This window comes from Lissotriton helveticus, chromosome 4_2 (assembly GCF_964261635.1).
Source record: "Lissotriton helveticus chromosome 4_2, aLisHel1.1, whole genome shotgun sequence".
NCBI lineage: Eukaryota > Metazoa > Chordata > Amphibia > Caudata > Salamandridae > Lissotriton > Lissotriton helveticus.
The window spans coordinates 13,228,770-13,249,584 of NC_136064.1; the positions used below are offsets into that span (position 1 = coordinate 13,228,770).

Genomic DNA, 20,815 nt, shown 5'->3' on the forward strand with positions numbered 1-20,815 from the left:
CTAATGTACTTTCCCGGAAAATTTACAACTGTCCTGCAAGTAAAATATATTCCTTTTTCGAGAAAAAGGGCGTTTCTTCGTCCCATGACGGAGCCATTGAGCAAAAGAGGGTCGGCCTGCTGTCTTAGTCGCCGATACGCCTGAATATCAGATTCTTATCGATCACTTTATGTTGCAGGAGTAGAAAACACAACAGCCCTTGACCATTTATCTTTACAGCGTTCCTGCGTATTATACCTTTTACCCTTCATGTAATTGGACTGCTTTATTTCACTTGCCTTTTACTGATTCGAAAACAGTGACTATTATTAAAAACTTTACCAATGTATATACTACTACCATGTTTTCTTTTAAAAACCTTTATTGTGAAAATGTCATTATACAAATACGGGCCTATAACCACGTGGGCCGGCCACGGAGCAAACTGTAATCGTATATGATGAGTAGACATTTACACTGTAGAGGAACGTAACGGGCGGGCCATTAGGTTGCAAGAACTAAAGTGTCTAACAGTTGCGGAATCGGTGGACGTACATTTTATAATTAAAATACGACAGGGCCACTTACAATAAAATTATCTAGATATACATTTGCGGGCAAGTACCATGGGTGACGTTAATTCGAACTTTCAATAGTACAGTAATCAATAACACATCAGAACTTAATATCAATAGGGATATCGAAATATTCAATCTATTCTCGTCCCCGCCCGCCATGTGCTTCAAAACTGCATACGTATCTCGTGATATCAAGGTTGTGCAACCAGTACACAACAAGGAGTTACGAGTCCCATTTATTCCGGCGCCATTTTGGGCGAGGACGGGCAGGTCCAGGATATAGTCAAAATGTCTCTACCAACCATCGACTATGATGATGTTCATATGCTGTATTTATTAGAGTAACACTCATCTGTCCACATGAAATTAATTTGCCACAATCTAAACATGTCATTTTAATCTTTCCAAAGTTCTTCTAAATATTTGGGACCGTTTCCCTTGCCTCTGATGCTGTCAGTGCCACTTCTTTGATGAATGTACTGGCAGGTCGGGGGTTCTCCTCCAAATCTCTCTTTTATGCAGCACTATAATTAATCGGTGCCACCTCTCCATATGACGATGCATGGTATAGTTACCATAACTATATTTTTTTTCGGTTCCTCTGGAGAGTACATCGTGGCAGATGAAGCGTGTAACGTACCGGGCATTTACCTTTTTTTGCATGTAGAGGAAAGGAAAAAAAATTCGAGCGTCCGAGTTCTAAGGTGTCCCAGGGCCATTTTAGTGGACCAGGCCCAAATCCAAAGAACAGGCCGCCATTTTGAGAGTCCTCTTGCAGCCGCCTGTCGCTGTAGCATCAAGAGCGGCCGAAACTCAGCTGAATGGCAACTGAAACGGTAAAGGGGCGCCCCACTACAGCAGACGAGCCTCCACCTAGGAAGGCCCGTTCACGCCGCCTCCCCCCCACCCCCCTTCGGGCACCCCACGCCGTTATTTGGAGCAGGATTGTAGGATGGCCACACCAGTACGGCAACTTGCTAGACACCACCTCGGTGCCTACCGAATCTCAGCGCCTTGTGGTGTCTTCTATTCAGAAAACATTGTTGTGCTGCCTTCGACCTATTCGCCGCAAGTGCGCACGCAACTCAGCTGCATAGCTTGCTAGACACCACCTCGGTGCTAACCGAATCTCAGCGCCTTGTGGTGTCTTCTATTCCAAAAATATTGTTGCGCTGCCTTTGGCCCCATTCGCACATCGGTCCGCTACTGACGCCATCTCACAGGCCAACGGGGCGCCCCACGCCGACTTTCAGCATTGTAGGATGGCCACACCAGTGCGACAACTTACTAGACACCACCTCGGTGCCATCCGGATCTTGGCATCTCAGCGCCTTGTGGTGTCTTCTATTCAGAAAATATTGTTGCGCTGCCTTTGGCCCCATTCGCACATCGGTCCGCTACTGACGCCATCTCACAGGCCAATGGGGCGCCCCACGCCGACTTTCAGCATTGTAGGATGGCCACACCAGTGCAACTTACTAGACACCACCTCGGTGCCATCCGGATCTTGGCATCTCAGCGCCTTGTGGTGTCTTCTATTCAGAAAATATTGTTGCGCTGCCTTTGGCCCCATTCGCACATCGGTCCGCTACTGACGCCATCTCACAGGCCAACGGGGCGCCCCACGCCGACTTTCAGCATTGTAGGATGGCCACACCAGTGCACCTTACTAGACACCACCTCGGTGCCATCCGGATCTTGGCATCTCAGCGCCTTGTGGTGTCTTCTATTCAGAAAATATTGTTGCGCTGCCTTTGGCCCCATTCGCACATCGGTCCGCTACTGCCGCCATCTCACAGGCCAGCCGACTTTCAGCATTGTAGGATGGCCACACCAGTGCGACAACTTGCTGGACACCACCTCGGTGCCATCCGGATCTTGGCATCTCAGCGCCTTGTGGTGTCTTCTATTCAGAAAATATTGTTGCGCTGCCTTTGGCCCCATTCGCACATCGGTCCGCTACTGCCGCCATCTCACAGGCCAACGGGGCGCCCCACGCCGACTTTCAGCATTGTAGGATGGCCACACCAGTGCGACAACTTGCTGGACACCACCTCGGTGCCATCCGGATCTTGGCGCGTTGTGCTGCCTTCGGCCTATTCGCATATCGGTCCGCTACTGACGCCGCCTCACAGGCCAACGGGGCACCCCACGCCGACTTTCGGCGCAGCATTGTAGGATGGCCACACCAGTGCGGCAACTTGGTGGACACCACCTCGGTGCCATCCGGATTTTGGCGCGTTGTGCTGCCTTCGGCCTATTCGCACATCGGTCCGCTACTGACGCCGCCTCACGTGCCAACGGATTTTCTACGCTTTTTATACCTTATGCCGCATAACAGGTCATGTGACTTGTTTATAAAACTTTTCATTGGTTCATTTTACTTTTGGTTTCCTAATGATGGAAGGCTTGATCATATGACCTAAAAATAACACTTTTCATTGGATGAAACCTTTTTTTTTTCCCCAAACGATGAAAGCCCCACCTTGTTTCTGGATGTTTCAGACTGAAGCTGGCGTCAGCATGAAAGCACCACCATCTCGTGGCTCCGTCGTGGTCATTCCGCGAGCAATCATGGCAGCCGCTCCCCACCGGAAGCCTACAGGAGTCGGGGGCCCCCAAGACTTTTGTAGAATCCTCAAGGCGGAGGGGACGCTTTCGAGAATGGGGTCCAAGACCTAGCAGACAAGCGTCCGATTTCCAAGGTGTCCCAGGGCCATTTCAGTGGACCAGGCCCAAAAAGGAAAGAGCCTGCCGCCATTTTGAGAGTCCTGTGACAGCCGCCTATCGCTGCACCGCAAGAGTGGGCGCAACTCAGCTGAATTGCGGATTTTGACACAGTGGACCAAAAGCGGACGGAATGGCAACTGAAACGGTAAAGGGGCGCCCCACTACAGCAGACGAGGCTCCACCTGGGGAGGCCCGTTCACGCCGCCCCCCCCCCCCCCCCCCCCCGGGGCGCCCCACGCCGTTATTCGGAGGGCGGCAACTCAGCTGAATTGCGGATTTTGACACAGTGGACCAAAAGCGGACGGAATGGCAACTGAAACGGTAAAGGGGCGCCCCACTACAGCAGACGAGCCTCCACCTGGGGAGGCCAGTTCACGCCGCCTCCCCCCCACCACCCCGGGGCGCCCCACGTCGTTATTCGGAGGGCGGCAACTTACTGGACATCACCTTGGTGCCATCGTTCTGCTGCCTTGGAACTATTCGCACAACAGACCGCTACTGATGACCCACCCCCCGCGACGCCCCACGCCGGATACCGAAATCAGTGCGGCACCCAGGCAACATCACCTGGGTGCCGTCCAAAAATCTGGACGTTATGCTGCCTTGGGACTATTCGCACAACCGACCGCTACTTCCTTCTTTTTCCCTAAAAATGTTTAAATGTTTTTACTGTTTTTGTTTTGTTGTATATATTTATAAGTTATTAAAGTTTTATAATCCTACTACTTTGTTGGAGCGCTATATATTTTTAATGTGACACATAATTGTAAAAACTTTGATGTACAAAGAGTCATCCCTGGAATCTTCCGCTTCAGGCTCGGTCCCCTCCCCAATCACAATACAGGATGGTTTTCAGATAGTAGGAACGCGTGTGGTGTGACGGATCTCATCGGGTGTGGGCCTTGATCTACTATAACTCCTTTGAAGAGGGGTAATTCTTTACAGCTGGGGCCATAAACTACATCTGCAGGGCTAGCTGATAGCCTGGGACCGGCCTGGACAATCGGACACAGAGGAAGAGGAGTGTCAAAGGGTGCGGTAGTGAATAGGGCGAAAGGGAGGTGTCGGGCGGGCACAGGGTGTGATTCTCAGGGAAGAGCAGCGCAGATGGGGGGAGGTTTATTGCCCATGCATAAGACAGAGAGCGGGGGTGACCAGTGCCTGGGGGAGATGCTTGCGAGGGTGGGGAGCCATGCTAAGGATCGACAGCGTGCAGAGAGTGGGTCTGGTCAAGTCATCTAAAATGGCTGCCGTGCACGACAAAAGTGTGGCATTTGAAAAAAGGCAAGATGGCGCAGACAATGTTTTTCAACACTTCCTGATTTCCTTCGAATCGAACGTTAACAGACGTTGGGGCATATTACCAAAGTTAAGCGATATTTACCCTAACGATGCTTAGCAACGAATTTTTTACCGCTAAGCATCGTCAGAAATTATCGCAGATAAACCTTGCTATTATCAAGGTTTATCGCAAATGCGATAAAAAACGGCCGCAATGCATTAATATCGCTGAAAAGTCAGCGATATTCATGCATTACCGAGCTAATGCTCTTAGCCATGTTATCCACCTCCCATTGGATAACGTGGCTAAGAACTGCTCAGGGCAGGTGTTACTTTTTGGAGATATTCGCGCTTAGCGCGAATATCTCCAAAAGTTGGTAATAGGAGATAGCGATGTTAGCGACTGTTTCCAGTCGCTAACATCTTGGCATGCCCACTTTGCATGTCATTAGTGATAAATATCACTGACATGCAAAGTGGGGCCCAAGATCGTCGCTATCTCCTACTAGCGGTCGCTAACTGGTGTTAGCGACAGCTAGGTAATACGGACATAATTTTATCTCCGCTTTCTTGGCTTTTAAAGCCAAAAAAGCGGAGATGAACCCCCTTGATAATATGCCCCGTTATCTCTCCCACACTACCGGTCCCCCTGGGCTTAAACGCCGAGATGGTAGGGACTGCATCCCGTGAAGATAGGCCGAGACGTCACTCAGCAGAAAAAAAAGTTTAAAAAAAGTCTATAAACATACAATAAGTTAAAAGTCAATCATTCTTCATTCCTTGTAGTACGCTCCCTAGTCCGCTTCCCGTTACGCTAACCGGGCGCACCCCACCAAAAAAACTTTTTTTTTTTGCCCCGCGGAGCCCTTTTAAAGCCTCCACATCAAACCTATGGGGTCAGGGAGTATCTACTATGCACCCTTATGGTCATTTGCCCCTTCGCTTTGGCCTCCTCTTGTCTCTCGATCCTACCGAGAGACAAGATGGCGGCCGCTACGGACTGTTTGGAATGTTTACAGACGCCGGAGAACCAATCAGCTTCGCTTCACAAAGCTCCGTAACGCGAAAAGTACGCGAACTGGAGCGCTGCCCGTTCCGCTGTTACAGATATATCTTTTTTTTAACGTTAATTTCTCAAAATCCACTGGAGCACATATATTGAGACCTAGCAAAGGCACATCGGGCTACCAGTCCCTACAATTTTGCCAAGTTTCGTGCAAATCCATTCAGCCGTTCGATTATTATTATTTTTTTATTTTTTTTTGCCCCGCGGGGCCCTTTTAAAACCTCCACATCAAACCTAGGGGGTCAGGGAGGATCTACTATGCCCCCTTATGGTCATTTGCCCCTTCGCTTTGGCCTCCTCTTGTCTCTCGATCCTACCGAGAGACAAGATGGCGGCCGCTACGGACTGTTTGGAATGTTTACAGACGCCGGAGAACCAATCGGCTTCGCTTCACAAAGCTCCATAACGCGAAAAGTACGCAAACTGGAGCGCTGCCCGGTCCGCTGTTACAGATATATATCTGTTTTTGAACGTTAACTTCTCAAAATCCACTGGAGCACATATATTGAGACCTAGCAAAGGCACATCGGGCTACCAGTCCCTACAATTTTGCCAAGTTTCGTGCAAATCCATTCAGCCGTTCGGGCTAAAAGTGAGGCCAACCGCCCTATGGAAAACTCAATGTTAAAAACACGTTTTGGGACCCCCCTTTTTTCTCGGCCCCCCCTTGACGAAAACCCCCCAAATTTTCAGGGGCTACTCAGAAACAAAATGTTCAATTTTCCTGAAAATTTCAGCCAATTCCGTCCACAAACGCCAAAGTTATTAGACATAGAATTTTCAAAAATCACATAGAGAAAAAATCCTAACTATATATACCTACTGGCGACCGCCAGTAGGTAATATATATATATATATATATATAGGCGGGATGTTAAGCAGCATTTAAAAATGGTAAACATTTAGTCAGTCTTAATGTGATCAAGGGCTCTCGAGCCCGAAACGCGTCATCTGCCTATGCTGCACTGGATGGAAAAGGTTAAATAAATCATCTTGCCTATAGAAGTGGTCCGTTTCTCTGTCTTCGCCGCCGCGCTGTGGTGGAAGTAGCTACAGTTGTTGTTCGAGATATATATATATATTACCTACTGGCGAGTACAAGTACAGAGCTGGGGGCCGAAGTGCCGGAGGGCCAGGCTGCCATCTCGAGAAGATCCGACAGCCCACTACGCCGAATGCGTGGTCGAGGGCTCGGTAGTGGTGTCTGGGCCCTCCCTTGTTCGTGCGGGGAGAGAGTTGCAGCGGGCCCCCCGCGACTTGGCAGCGGGGGGTGTTGGCGACCCCTGGGCGTGGACACGCCAGAGCCTGGCAGCAGACGGAGGAGCCTGGTCGCAGCCTGGGACACCTGCGGCTCCAGAGGGTCATCCGTGAATGTCAGAAGCAGTTCACTAGTGGCGAGTACTACCACGGTCCCAGGGGTGAACTGAAAAGACCCGCGGAGAGGCCCAGGGATGCTGAGCATGTTGGCGAGCCGCTAGGAGTGGGGACCGGGGGCCCGGCGCAGCACAGACAGGGAGCGCCATTCCCGGGACGCGGGGACCTAAACCAAATTGAAGCCGGAGGGGGGCCCTGGACTTCGGGAAGAGTCCTGCATTGAGAGATACGTCTGGTGGGGCCCGGAGTCAGAGGTCTTGGCCTTGGGGAGCCTCATGTTGCTTGGCGGGACCTGCGGCCATTTTCTGGATTGTTTCGCCTGCAGCGCGTGCCTGGGAGAATAACAGAGGCAGCGACAGAGATCGCCCATGCGAGTGGCCAGTCCACATCAGTCTCGGGAGTGGCCCAACGCAGGGGTGGACTTGGTGAGCTGACTGGTGCCTTCGTGGGAACAGGGGACGGCTAGCGGGCCTGAAGTGAGTGGCGGATTGCCTCGCGGTGTGGCCTAGTGGACCAAGCAGAGACACAGGTGGGGACAGACCGGCAGCAGGCACAAGAGGCACCCGGGTGTGGACTCTGCGCCCATTAGTGTAGATTGGAGAGCATCGGGGGGCACATAACCTGTCGCCACGAGCTGATCTGGAATAGCCCGTTCCGTGGCCCACAGCGTGGATCTCCTCAGCCGAGTCGGGCTTCTGTGAAGGGTGAGCAGTCATCCAGTCCTCTCGAGCTTCGTGAGTGGCGGAGGCGCCGCGCCTGGCGGGTGACTCCTGAGGTGCACGGAGCACGCTACGTCCACCTCGAGCGTCTGCAAAGACAAAACTGTAAAGGACCTGTTTGCCAAGGCCCCGGCGAGTCAATAACACAAAGGCATGGCTACAAGCGCTGCCTGCCCCACCTTGGATCAGGCAGAAGGTTCAGAACCTATTACCAAGGCCTTTTTAGAATCACTGTTTACCACTTTGAGAGACGATATCCACACTTTAAAAAAGGAATTCACGGATGAGATCAAGGAGGTTCGCAGAGACATGGACGGCCTAGGAGACCGTGTGGCAGAGCTGGAAACCAAGAATGAAGGGAGAGACACCGAAATTGAGGCACTACAGCAGGAGACTTGCGGATCCACGACCAACAAGTTGACCTACAAATGCACCTAGAGGACTTGGAGAACAGTTCTCGTCAACATAATGTACGAATCCGGGGAGTGGCGCTGACCGAGGACACTAAAGATCTGTTCGGATTCACGAGAGAGCTCTTAAATCATATTTTGGGGCGCCCTTTGGAGTCAGACCTCCGATTGGACAGAGTACATGGGGTGGGACCTTCACGCCCCGCACTGACTCCTCCACCGGACATTCAAGCATGTGTGCAGGACTACCTCACCAAAGAAGACATCCTACAGAAAGCTCGGAAGTGCCGCCCCCTGTCCTACAGAAACCAGTCCCCAGTTCTGTTCCAGGACTTGTCCGCCCTTACCTTGCAGAAGCGCAGAACCTTCAAGCCCGTCACAACACACCTCCAACAACGCAACATCTACAGTTGGGGCCACCCATTTCGCTTGGTGTTTAAACTGGAGACAATGAGCTCTACAAGCTCCGATCTTTGGCGGAAGCATGCCGCCTGCTGGGTATAGATCCACCAGCTGAGGACTGTGAATATGCGGGCCAAGCCATGGACTCGGATGACTCTAAACCCCGGTGGCGCCAGCAAGGTAGTAGGCGCCGCGTAAAGAAGCCCCCTGCAGCCGAGATTAAGGACGGTCAGCGCGCTGCAGTGGAAGCAGTCTCATCTGAGCTGACCTCGCCCCATCCCAGCTGACTTTCATGAAATTTTTTTATTACGGCTATTTGTTTGCTTGTTTCTCTTGCCAGGCCGTCGGCGGAAGGGGGGGCTGTTGTGAATTGATTGAACTATCCCGTTGTACTACATTCCCAATCACCTACGGATGATGGACAATGTGTTTTTGAATATTGGGTTTCATGTTGGGGGGGGGTTCTTTTCGGGCAGGGGGGGGGAGGGGGGAGGGGAGGGAGGGTTTAGTGTTTCTTGTCCACCGTGCGCCTGGGATTGAGAAGACTGAAGAATCTCCCTTGTGGGCAAGGAGTGTCCACCCTGCAACTGCAGGCACCATCAAGCGTCCAGCGGCTTCCCTTTGTCGTCTTCCCTCGAGGATCCAGACTTCAGAGCCCGACGAGACCCGGATTCCCAGACCTCTCCGACCTCAACTCACATCTGCAGCACAGCTGAGATCCGTGGGTGCGACGAGACATGTGGGACCGGCCATCTTGAAAGAACCTTCACTTCCAGCACGACTCCCGAGGTAAACTCGACGAAGTGCTTTGGGGATTGAGAAGCCCCAGCCCCAAGCAGCTCCTGCACTGAAGATCAGCCCTTCAGCTTCCACGAGATCTGCGTGGGGCCCTTCTGGCTGTTTGCTGCTCGACGCGTTGTCTGGTCACTTGCCGGCTGGCTAGTGGCCTCCTAGACGACGAACCTTGAAAACTACACTGCTGGTCTGGTTGCTCCAGACTGGCCCTTGCTCCCTTCCAAAAGAGGGGCACCCCGGACTCTCCTAGTCCGCACCAGACGCCTTTTCCACTCACCGCGTGGGTTGCCTTTGCCAAGGCCTGTTGACGCCGAATCCGGAACAGACACCGCCGACAGCGAGAGCCTGGTCGTCGAAGACACCTCCTGGTCCACGTGGCTGCAGAGTCAAGCGTCCACTCTTCACCTGATCGCGACGACGACATCTGGTTCCTGCCTGGTTCCACTCCAGTCACAGGCTAGTGAATTTTAACATTGTCCCCTCTGCTTTCAGGTCTTCAGCATCTCTGATCCACCCTTGGTTCACACCGAACATCTTCCTCCTGGTCGCCTGCAGCATCTTTTCTTCCAGGCTCCATAGACTTCAACGCAGAAACCCGACACGACTTCGCACCTGTGCACCCGCAGCCCATGGGTGAGGTAACGAGAGCATTTCGGTGCTCAAGGGTAGATTGACTCTCCTAGTGTCCAGATTCACAGTCGTTTTAGTCCTAACTAGTCAGGATTGTCCGTACTCACCTTTTTCTTGAACTGTACTGTCCATAGACGTTGCTACGCATCCCGTGTGTGAGTTCACACTCTGCACCCGCGTCCCGTGGGCCTCCTATTACTTACCTAAAGTTAGGATAGCGTAGTCCCAGCGGTCCTACAGCCTCTGGACAGCTCCATTCCTTCTATCGATTTCCTTATACCATTTACTTAGTATATGGTTTGTCGTGCCCCTAGGGCACCATTGTAATTTTGTGCAACTTATCGTATTTTTCCTAAGAGATTGTCATGTGCTTAGCCCTCTGACCTCATAAAGAGTTCAGATGTGTTTGTTATAAATAAATATACTTTTATTTTCATAACAACCTGTGTGGTGTCCTTTCATCTGGTATTCAAGGGGTTATATTGTGGTAAAACAGCTGGCTTCACATGCCAAAAGAGTTTAGCCTAAGACTGCTTTGTCCATGCTACCATTAGGATAGCTGGTCTATAAGGTTGACTTACAACCAATCACCATAAGGGTTGTTTGGACTGATACAAGGTGATCACTAGAACTAGTGAACATCATATATCAGGCCAACTTCTCACAGGCACAGTATCCTGTTCTGAGCCACATAATGGCAGCCTTTGGAGCTTGTCTGTCCATGTCTTCCTCTCTATCATTCCAGAGGGATTTTGCTGTTAAAGCAAGGGAAATCTGGACAGGCTTTGCTGTTTGTGGATTTTTGGTGGAATTTCTAGTTGAAGTACTGGACAGGGTAGCCTGTGGATATAGGCTGCCTTATGTCTTTAATTCTCTCTTAAGTGTCTGTGCAGTTCTGCATTTTTCGACACGTTAAGAGAATATTTTTGATTGCTCCGGGGTCCAAGCACATGGGCGGGACTATTCACTAGATTATGACTATACACAGAGATCCCCTACTACAGAATTTTAGCTCACAAGTTGCGTGAAGCTCGGCAGCAACAAACAGTTCGGGAATTTCTCCGACCGGACGGCAGGTGCGTCTCCGACGACCCTGGTATCGCGACTGCTTTTAGTGACTTCTACACTGACCTCTACACCAGCTTCCCCCTGAAGGACTCGGATGCGGAGGCTTTCCTTGCCTCCGTCCCGTTACCTACCCTTGCGAAGGAGCAGGTTGAGCAATAGAGCGCGGCATCCGGCCGGAAGAGGTTATCTCTGCCATCTCGCGGCTTAAGGTGGCCAAAGCGCCTGGCCCGGATGGTTTTCCGGGGGTCTTTTATAAGACCTTCTGTACGCAGGTCGCCCCTCTCTTCACACACCTTTTTAGGTCTCGGCTAAGCGCGCGGAAGCGCGTTCTCGCCGAGAACCTTTTGTTGCTGTGTCTGCTTTTCAGGAGACAATCCTGGCCGCGCGCATCGCCTTGGAGGCGATTTGAAATGCGCACGCTGTGGGCAGCTGCTGTCGCGCATTCACAGACACACACACACACGAGCGCCCATGAAAGCACGCACATACAGACACCCCCCCACACATACACACGCGCACGCACACACACACGAGTGCTCACCCTTCCTCCCCCCCCCTGTTGCACACACACACACACACACACACACACACACACACAAGGTCACCAAGAACCCCCAGCCCTTTTTAACTTACCGGGCCAATCTCGGGGAACTCCGCCGCTGCGGCTCTTGCCAGCTCCTTTCACGGGGCTCCCTCTTGGTCAAGGGTGCCCCGCAACACTTGCGTAACCTCCTGCTGGCGGCCCCAGGGCTCTCCACCGCTCACAGGAGCCCCGGGCCGCGATACGCATTTACTCCGCCTGCCTCCTCTTCCGGTCTGGACGCGGCCCCACCCCCGTCACAGGCGACATTGCCTGACTTCCGGTGCGTGCGCCAATGGAGACAAAAGACTGCCAAAAGGTGTGTTTTATTTATGATTGTTTATATTTGTCTTTATTTTGCGCAATCTGCATCTGAGTACTGTCTCGCGAGACAGCCCCCTGACTGTTTGGTTGTTTTCGTGCACCCATATCTGCGCCATCTACGCAGCGTTCACTTGTAGTCATACTCTACTTAAAGCCATGTTATGTCGCAATTCTGCTGTTAAGAGGATTGTGGGAATTTCTCCTTCTCTCTAATTTTTCCTCTGCTTTGCATCGTAGATTTCCATCTTAGAATCGGACTGCTACAAAATAGCTTCTTTATTTTGGGGAAGTTTTATACAGCGCGAACTTGGCCCGAAGGCATCAGGCGCTTTACACGTGCATCAGTTGCATTACCGAGGGACTCATTAATTGGAAGTTTAGTACGGGGAGGATTAAGCGATTTGCCCAGAATCACAAGATGATGAACGTCGCCGCCGAGACTCGAACCGCTTCCCCAGAGTCCAAGTCAACAGCTCTAGCAGTTAAGCCATATCCTTAGGTTGTGACCTCTGCGCTCCTCCTCCTTGAAATCAGCTTCATATGGGGACAGGTAGCCGAGTATGGGCTGCAGACAACCGACCGAGAAGGTGGGTTAGCCATGGGTAAAGCACTCCAGCCTGGCCTCCCAAACACCACATCATGGGCCCAAAGTTCAAAGGTCTCACATATGCAAACAATTCAGCTATTGCCAATAGAAAAAGCAATGCCATTTATTTAGGGTTAAAAAAAAATACAAAAATTATGAGCAATGCCAATAGCTCTACCTATAATATTGCCGAGACCATTGCATTGTAAATGCTTGTTAATACCTTATCAGAGCCTAGGGCAATACCAGGAGACTTCCTACAAGCCTCCATAGCCGTCATCCCTAAGCCGGGGAAAGATAAGTCGCAATGTGGTGCATACCGCCAAATCTCGCTTCTTAATGTGGATCTAAAGTTATACACGGGGATACTGGCGTCCCGGCTTGCGCCCCATATGGGTGGCTTAGTCGACCCGGACCAAGCAGGATTCATCCCAGTATGGCAAACCTCAGATAACACTAAGCGGGACCTGCACCTTATCGAAAAAAGCTACCCGAACGTGGAGAATTTTTTATGTTGGCTATTGACGCTGAAAAGGCGTTTGATAGGGTGCATTGGCCCTATCTAGAGAAAGTCCTGGAGAAAGTGGGTTTGGGTGCAAAGTTCCGCACATCTGTGCTGAACTGTTATAAGATTCCGACGGCTGCAATTCGAGTTAATGGGCACACATCTCTTCGGTTCCCCATTGAGAGAGGCACTAGGCAGGGGTGCTCTTTATAGCCCCTCTTTTTTGCCCTCTACATGGAGCCCTTAGCGCAGAGGCTGCGGCTGAACCCACAGGTAGCGGGGATCAAATTTTGGGGTTATGTCCATACAATCAGCCTCTACGCTGACGATGTCCTGATCTCATTGTCTAACCCGCGAGAATCATTGCGTGCCTGCCTTTCGGATTTAGAACTCTTTGCACAATAATCCGGCTTCAAAGTTAATGCCGGCAAGTAGGAGGCTCTTGACTTGTCTCTGGAAAAGTCTACCAGAGAATGCTTACAAAGCTCATTCCCCATCCAATGGGCGACAGGGGCTATCCCGTATCTGGCGATTCGATTGGCTTCCTCGCTTATCGACACGGTTAATATTACCTATACCCGCTGTCGTGGTTGGGCAAGATAGCTCCCTCAGATTTTATACTTGTTTCGCACTATCCCTCTCCGTCCACCGACGGGTTGGATACAGCAAACAGAATTGGCCCACATTATCGGGAATGGGCGAAAGCCTCGTCTAAAACTGAGACTGGCGATGCTCCCGCCGCGGAGGGGGTGACTTGGGATACAAGACCTCTTGCTTTACTTCCAGGCGGCTCAATTGCGTCTCCTGGTGGAGTGGAGTAGATGGGAGTCCGAGAAACATTGGTTGTTCCAAGATCAAGTGGTGGCCGGCCGACCCCAACAGGAAATACCATTTCTCCGAAAGCAGCATCGGCCCCCTAATCTGTATGCGTCTCATATTACACGGGTCCGCATGGAAGTTTGGGACCAAACCAATGTCAAATACGAACTTACTACTTTCCCATCCCCACTTACCCCTTTGATGGATAACCCCCAACTTCACGCAAGGTACCAATTCTGTGGCCTATGCGAGGTGGCGACCGGCTGGTTGTTGGTACCTCTTCCACATGTATTCAACAGAGGGGGAGATTCCTTTCACCCAGTTTCGGCACACATACGAGATGCCGGAGACTGAGAGGCTGCGTTACCTTTAAGTGCGACATTGGGCACTCAGTGAGCAGGTGCGCCCGGTGGCCGATAGACACCTCCTGCCCTATGAACGTTGGCTGATTACATGTACAACAGACAAAAAGCTAATCTCAGATTTATATAAAATGCTGCTAGCTAGGTACGGTCATACCAACAGTGCTGGTAAGGCGTACTGGGAGAAGGAGCTGGGTAGGACACTTAGCCATAAAGAATGAGAGGGAGTATTTTATAGAGCGAGGCATTCAGCTTATCACATGGGGCTTACTGACACTCTCACTAAAATCGCAACCTACTGGTATTACATCCCTGAGCGACTCCACGCGATGGACCACATCAAAGAGGCGACATGTTGGCGGGGTTGCGGGCAGGTGAGTACACTGGTCCACTTACTATGGGATTGTGTTAATCTCCAGGCTTACTGGAAGCAAATATTAGATGAGATAGACACGCATTTTGAGACAGAGATTCCGCGCCTCCCCTCATAGGTTCTCCTGGGACTCCCGCATCCCTTGACATATCCTCCCACAGAGGCCGTCTGATTGCTATCGCGCTAGGCTCTGCGCAATGCAGAATATACTTACACACTGGTGAACCGCACATATCCCCACATTCAATGGCTGGCTTCATCGCTTATGGCATGTGCTTTGAATGGAGAAGCTTTCGCTGACCTTAGCGAGGGAGGAGTCCAGATATGTAGAGCTATGGCAACCCTCTTGTCCCTACTGGCCAAGGAATTTCATGAGGTCACATATCCTCGATACCTCCGGCAGCTACGCCTCTCTAATCCAGAACATCCGGGGGAAAAATGAGAGTTGCAAAGGTATGAACGTTATACACGGTGGACTTGGAACATGGGTGGGGGGTGGGGAAGGGCAGGGTGGGGTGGGGGGTTAGTTGGTTTTATTTATTTTTCTTTTCTTCTGTTAAAGTTATGATGTTAGCACAGCCTATCTTGACGCAGCTCAAACTCGCACTGGCACGGTTGGCTTTAATGACTCCCTTTCTCCTCTTGTTACTGTCCTAAGGAGATGATGTGATGGCTGCAATTGATGATACTGTTTTGTGTGTGCTACAATCTTTCAATATAAAGATTAAATACTAAAAATGGTTTAAATAAAAAAAACTTGTTTTTTAACGGGAGTTAAGTTTTAGTAGGTCTCCAAATACAATTAAATGTTTTCCACCAAACAGTCGGTTTTTAATATCTGTTGCATTCTCAAATGTACAAAGGCAAGCATTAATCAAGACCATGCTCACCTCATTAATAATTAAAAGCTTTATTTTTTTAGGACTCTTGAGACTTCATAACAAGCTTCTCCATGTAACGTCTGATTTTCCAATTTATTACCATGTTTAACAGGTAGCACGAGTTATCGATGTAATACCTTTCATGTTGTGTGCTGCAAATCAAGATGGAGCAGTTACTACACATGATAAATGTGATTCTGTAGTTTTATGCAGATAACTCGTCAAAACTTTAAGACATTTTTTCCTGTTCCTACTTGACCACTGATGTACAATAGAATAGGTTTAAATGATGAACATTAGCATTCTTTTTTTCATGCAGCAAACCATGTTGTACCCTGCTCTTTGACTTTTAGATATATTTCCTTCTGTTCAATATTTAGTGGGTCTTCTAACAGAATAATATCCTGTTGTACATGTTGCATAAGGATTAGTTACTTACCTGTAATCCTAGTTCTCATCCAGGGGTATACTCATCATAGTGTTAACACAATAAGTTACCGGTATAATTGCCAGTATCTAGAGGGTTGAAGAGGAATAATGAATGGAGTATATCCTCCCTTTAAACTATATCTCACAAAAGATACTCCAATGAACTCACCAATGGTCAAGATTGGTGGTATGTTACCTGTATCCAAGTAAAGGAACTCAACATAAGAGGGACCTACAAATACAGGGAGCCTATCAAGCGAACGGTAAACCTACAGAAAAGACTTCTAGACAAGGAACAGCGAGTCATTTTGAGGACCTACATATATGGGCTACTAACCCATATACCAGGAACATCTGTAAGTGGTAAAGATATATTGATGACATGCTTATGGTTTGGAAGGGACATGATGAATGCCTACTGGGTTTCACCAACTGGATCAATCAGCTCAACCAATATTTACGCTTCACAGTAAATAAAGACAGAAGAAAGGTTTCCTTCCTGGATATCAACGTTGTCGCCGGCAATGGCACATTGAGCAGCTCCCTATATACTAAACCTACCGACAAGAACAGCCTGTTAAGATTTGACAGTGCGCACCCACGATCACTCAGAGAATATTTACCGGTGGGACAGTTTTTACGCATCCGGAGAAATTGTTCTTAACTTCAGGACTACAAGAAGTAAGCACAGATACTAACGAACACACTGAAAGAGAAGAAATATCCCACCAGAATCATTGAAACTGCTAAGAAGAGGGCGCACAAGACCCCCAGGGAGTCCCTTTTGGAAACACATGAGAGGACCCAACCGCAACAAATGATCTGCGTCATGACCTTTAACTCATCATCAAACCAGGTGAGGAAGATAATCAACAAAAAATGGACAATACTAACATCACATGAACTGACCTATGAGAAGCCAATGTTCTCATTCAAGAAAAACAGAAGTCTTAAGGACTCCCTTGTTCACACGAATACTTATCAGCCAAAAAATGACAGTCAACTTACACTGTGGAATGCCCAACCGGTCACTGGTCATTTCCCGTGCGGATCATGCGTGGTGTGCGAATTCACTGAACACACCAAATCCCTTGATCTAGGCCTGCACACTCCATGGGAACAACAATCTCATACTAATTGTAACACTGAATCAGTAATTTATCTCATCAAATGTCCATGCTGTCTATTCTATGTAGGCATGACTTCCTGGAAAATCAAGATTCTCATTAGCGAACATAGGAGCACTATCAGGAGAGCAATAACCGCTACAAGACTGACAGCCCACTATGTAGAAAAACAACATAGCGATACTGACATACGGTGGACAATTATCGAGAAAGTGAAGGGAACCTGTAACCTACAGAAAATACTTCTAGACAAGGATCAGCAGTGGGTGTAACGTCTTAAAACTCACGAAACTGGACTTAATGACGGTATTCCATGGAACCAATTAAATAAATTAGTTGAGCCATTGATATGAATGAACTGTGTCCATATTCAGGCCATTTACATTCTCTACTCCTTCCTGTGGACATCTCTGTTAGTTCTGAGCACTGTCTCACACATAGTCATAAATAAATTAGTTGAGCCATTGATATGAATGAACTGTGTCCATATACAGGCCATTTACATTCTCTACTCCTTCCTGTGGACATCAGTTAGTTCTGAGCACCGTCTCACACATAGTCATATACATATTGCCTATAACTACACATTATCCTATTCCAGTACCAGCATACTAACGTCTATAGTTTGTTGAGGATCTGTCCACCATGCTGTGGGGACATTTTTCACTGGACACATCCGGCAGGCGCTGCCACTATGATACTGCGATTGTGATGTAATATGTCTACACAGACGAGGCGGGACCATCCCCAATACCTTGGCTTTCCACGTTTGGGTTCCTGCTCTAGGGGCTCTTAGACTTAAAACTAAGAAACCTTCAACCACACCCTTTTGTTGAGGCGCATTTGCCGCAGACATAGTGGAAAATTCTTCCACTCATCATCAACATTCACATTTTCCATTTTACCATTTACGAGTCTATGGCATTCACTTGCACATATTATGTGCCTATTTAATTTTTAATGTTTCGCTATGTCCGATCTACCCATGCGATATCAACTTTACACATAGTCCTACAAGCTATTGTTCCAACTGCCCCCGTCTCTGGGACTACATATCCCATGCCTCTCAATCCGGGGCCGGATGTTTTGACGGCCGCGTCATGATGTTACTCCCACGTCATGACATCACTTCCTGTATTCACGGGGGAGACGCACCTCCTCCCGGCGTTTACCGTGAATCCAGCACTTATAATGTCTGACACCGAGCCATACCTCTGCACAAGCTGAGGACCGGTGCCACAACAGGTTGAAGGGCTGGGTGAGAACTTGAATTCAAGTAAGTGCGCTGGCAGTAACTTTTGACACAAGTTGTGTCTATGCATCAGGGTGTGGTGTGTTTCCCGCATCCATCGCTCCTAGGGATAGATGGCTGCCTACTTTGTCCTGTAGCCTCCCCGATTACTCCCGTTTTTTAACACTATCTTTAGGACCACCTATACTATCAATCCGGTCCTCTGTGAAGCACGTAGCCCTCATCATTTGGGTAAGTGCCATTGTGAATACTAACAGTCGAGTGGTGTGAATGAATGAGTGAACACATATTTGTATGGTATTGTCAACACTTTAATAGACTGTGCTCCACTATCTGCAATTGAGACTAATTTTATTGGTACAAACTACTTTCTGCTATCCATCCTAACACAAAGTTAGTGTTAGAATGCAAGTAATATCGCCACTCCATAGGTCTTTCACATTTAAACAGTATGTCACAGAGCGTCCATGATGCGTGGCACATTGAGGGGGATTTTACCCACCATAGCGACATACACACTGAGATTGGCATGCAGCGCACAACACACCTACTGGGTAATAAGCACTGACTAATTGTCCTTCTTTGACTCATGTGATCGTGTCCGATTGTGATTTTGCACTACAGATGGAGCCTGGCAACACACAGACACACTGACACTTTACACATCGCGAGGAGTAGCTACTCTTCCCTTGCTTCACGGATAGGATAGCCATCCTGTTATTCCCCACACATTTAGGGGGTTTCTCTTGCCCTGAAGAAAGTCCTGGACCTTTACAGCCGCAGGGGACTGAAACAAATTGGCACTAGACTCTTAGGACCATTAAACTCCAACAAGACCCGATTTAGAATTTTATTAACCCAGCCAGACCCAAGAATAAAGGGAAACCAGGGGTCTGACTGACGTTTTTTAATCTTTAGGCCACCCTTCCTTCATCTATCTGAAGAGCTCCTAACACTGTGGTTGAGCTCACCCCGACTAGGGTGTGTGAGGGTAATTAAAAACAAGAGGTGCTTTTCCCTTAACACACGGTTATGGTTAGCATAAACTTTCACAGTTGTGATTAGCATAACCTTTCACTTGAGAGGCTCCCTTTAGTTCCCTTATGTTGTGTTCTTTTACTTGGATACAGGTAACATACCACCAATCTTGACCATTGGTGAGTTCATTGGAGTATCTTTTGTGAGATATAGTTTAAAGGGAGGATATACTCCATTTATTATTCCTCTTCAACCCTCTAGATACTGGGAATTATACTGGTAACTTATTGTGGTAACAGTTTTGAGCAGCGCACAGCAGTGGGTTCATAAACACTTGAGATCTAATTAGATCCACATACACTTCAGAAGCAGAATAGCACTAGTATTTTTAGTTTCTTGCAGTAACAGACACCATACCCGAGCCATACATACCTCTAGCACACCCCTTACCTACCATAGCTGAACAACCATGGATTGGCTATACGGATGATGCATCGTCTATTCTAGCAGGACCGTCCCTACTTTCTGATACCAATATCGGCCAGAGTCTATCCCAAGCACAAAACTGGGACGAGTTAAAAGAACTGAAACGCTGTCAGATGCCAGTCCTTCTACATGAAGCCATCATGACAGAATACCTATGGGGAAATGCAGCTCCAACAGGCTTGTTGGTCACTAAAGCTCCCAGGATATTCCGGGATGATGCCCTTTTCAAAAAGGAATGGTCACTGAGCGCATGGCGCTGCTCTCGGGATTGGCTAATCCTAATCATTAACAAGGCCAAACGCCTCTCAGATGGCATACTAATAAAAATCAAAACCAGTGAAGATCATTACTCACGGAGATTAAGTTGACACTCTACAAAAAGAAACTTGAGGAAGTTAACAAAAAACATAACGAGCTTTTTAAAATATCATTCCCGTTTTTTGGTATCTCTGTTAAAATATTTTTTCTTAAACCCTGATTTTAATTGCGTCGCTTTCCGCATACTTGCACTTTAAACTGTGCCCCTCACCGCTGCTTTGGCGGGCCGACGTGTAGCTTCTGTGGCGCTTAGCGAGTCCGCCATCTTGGGGGTAGCTGGGGAGGTGTGCTGGCGCCATTGGGTGAAGCGCTCTAGTGCCCAGTCCTACAGGTGAGCTGAGCTCCCTATTCAAGACGACCACTTCTACAAACAATACTGGAAATAGCTGTAAGGAAAACGCTGCGCGTTACTTTCTATGCGCGCTGCAACTAGCGGATGTGTAAGGCAAAACGAGCTTTTTAAAATATCATTCCCGTTTTTTGGTATCTCTGTTAAAATATTTTTTCTTAAACCCTGATTTTAATTGCGTCGCTTTCCGCATACTTGCACTTTAAACTGTGCCCCTCACCGCTGCTTTGGCGGGCCGACGTGTAGCTTCTGTGGCGCTTAGCGAGTCCGCCATCTTGGGGGTAGCTGGGGAGGTGTGCTGGCGCCATTGGGTGGAGCGCTCTAGTGCCCAGCCCTACAGGTGAGCTGAGCTCCCTATTTAAACCTCCTAGGTAGACGCGCAGCGGCGACGCGCAGCGGGATCGCCTGACTCTT

General features: G+C 49.0%; 1 protein-coding gene across 6 annotated transcripts in view; it reads right to left on the bottom strand.

Moving 5' to 3' along the window:
- Positions 1–20,815, bottom strand: part of LOC144752023 (uncharacterized) — a 351,397-nt gene that overhangs the window by 117,213 nt on the left and 213,369 nt on the right. For 5 of the 6 annotated variants that reach the window (XR_013593999.1, XR_013593997.1, XR_013594000.1 and 2 more), the window contains one exon: positions 15,472–15,614. The exons of the other annotated variant lie outside the window; for it this stretch is intronic. Coding sequence is in view for 2 of the 5 variants with exons in the window: in XM_078639981.1 (XP_078496107.1) it covers positions 15,472–15,476 (5 nt within the window). In the remaining 3 variants the exon portion in view is untranslated. The remainder of the gene's footprint in view (positions 1–15,471; positions 15,615–20,815) is intronic. 6 annotated transcript variants of the gene reach the window in all.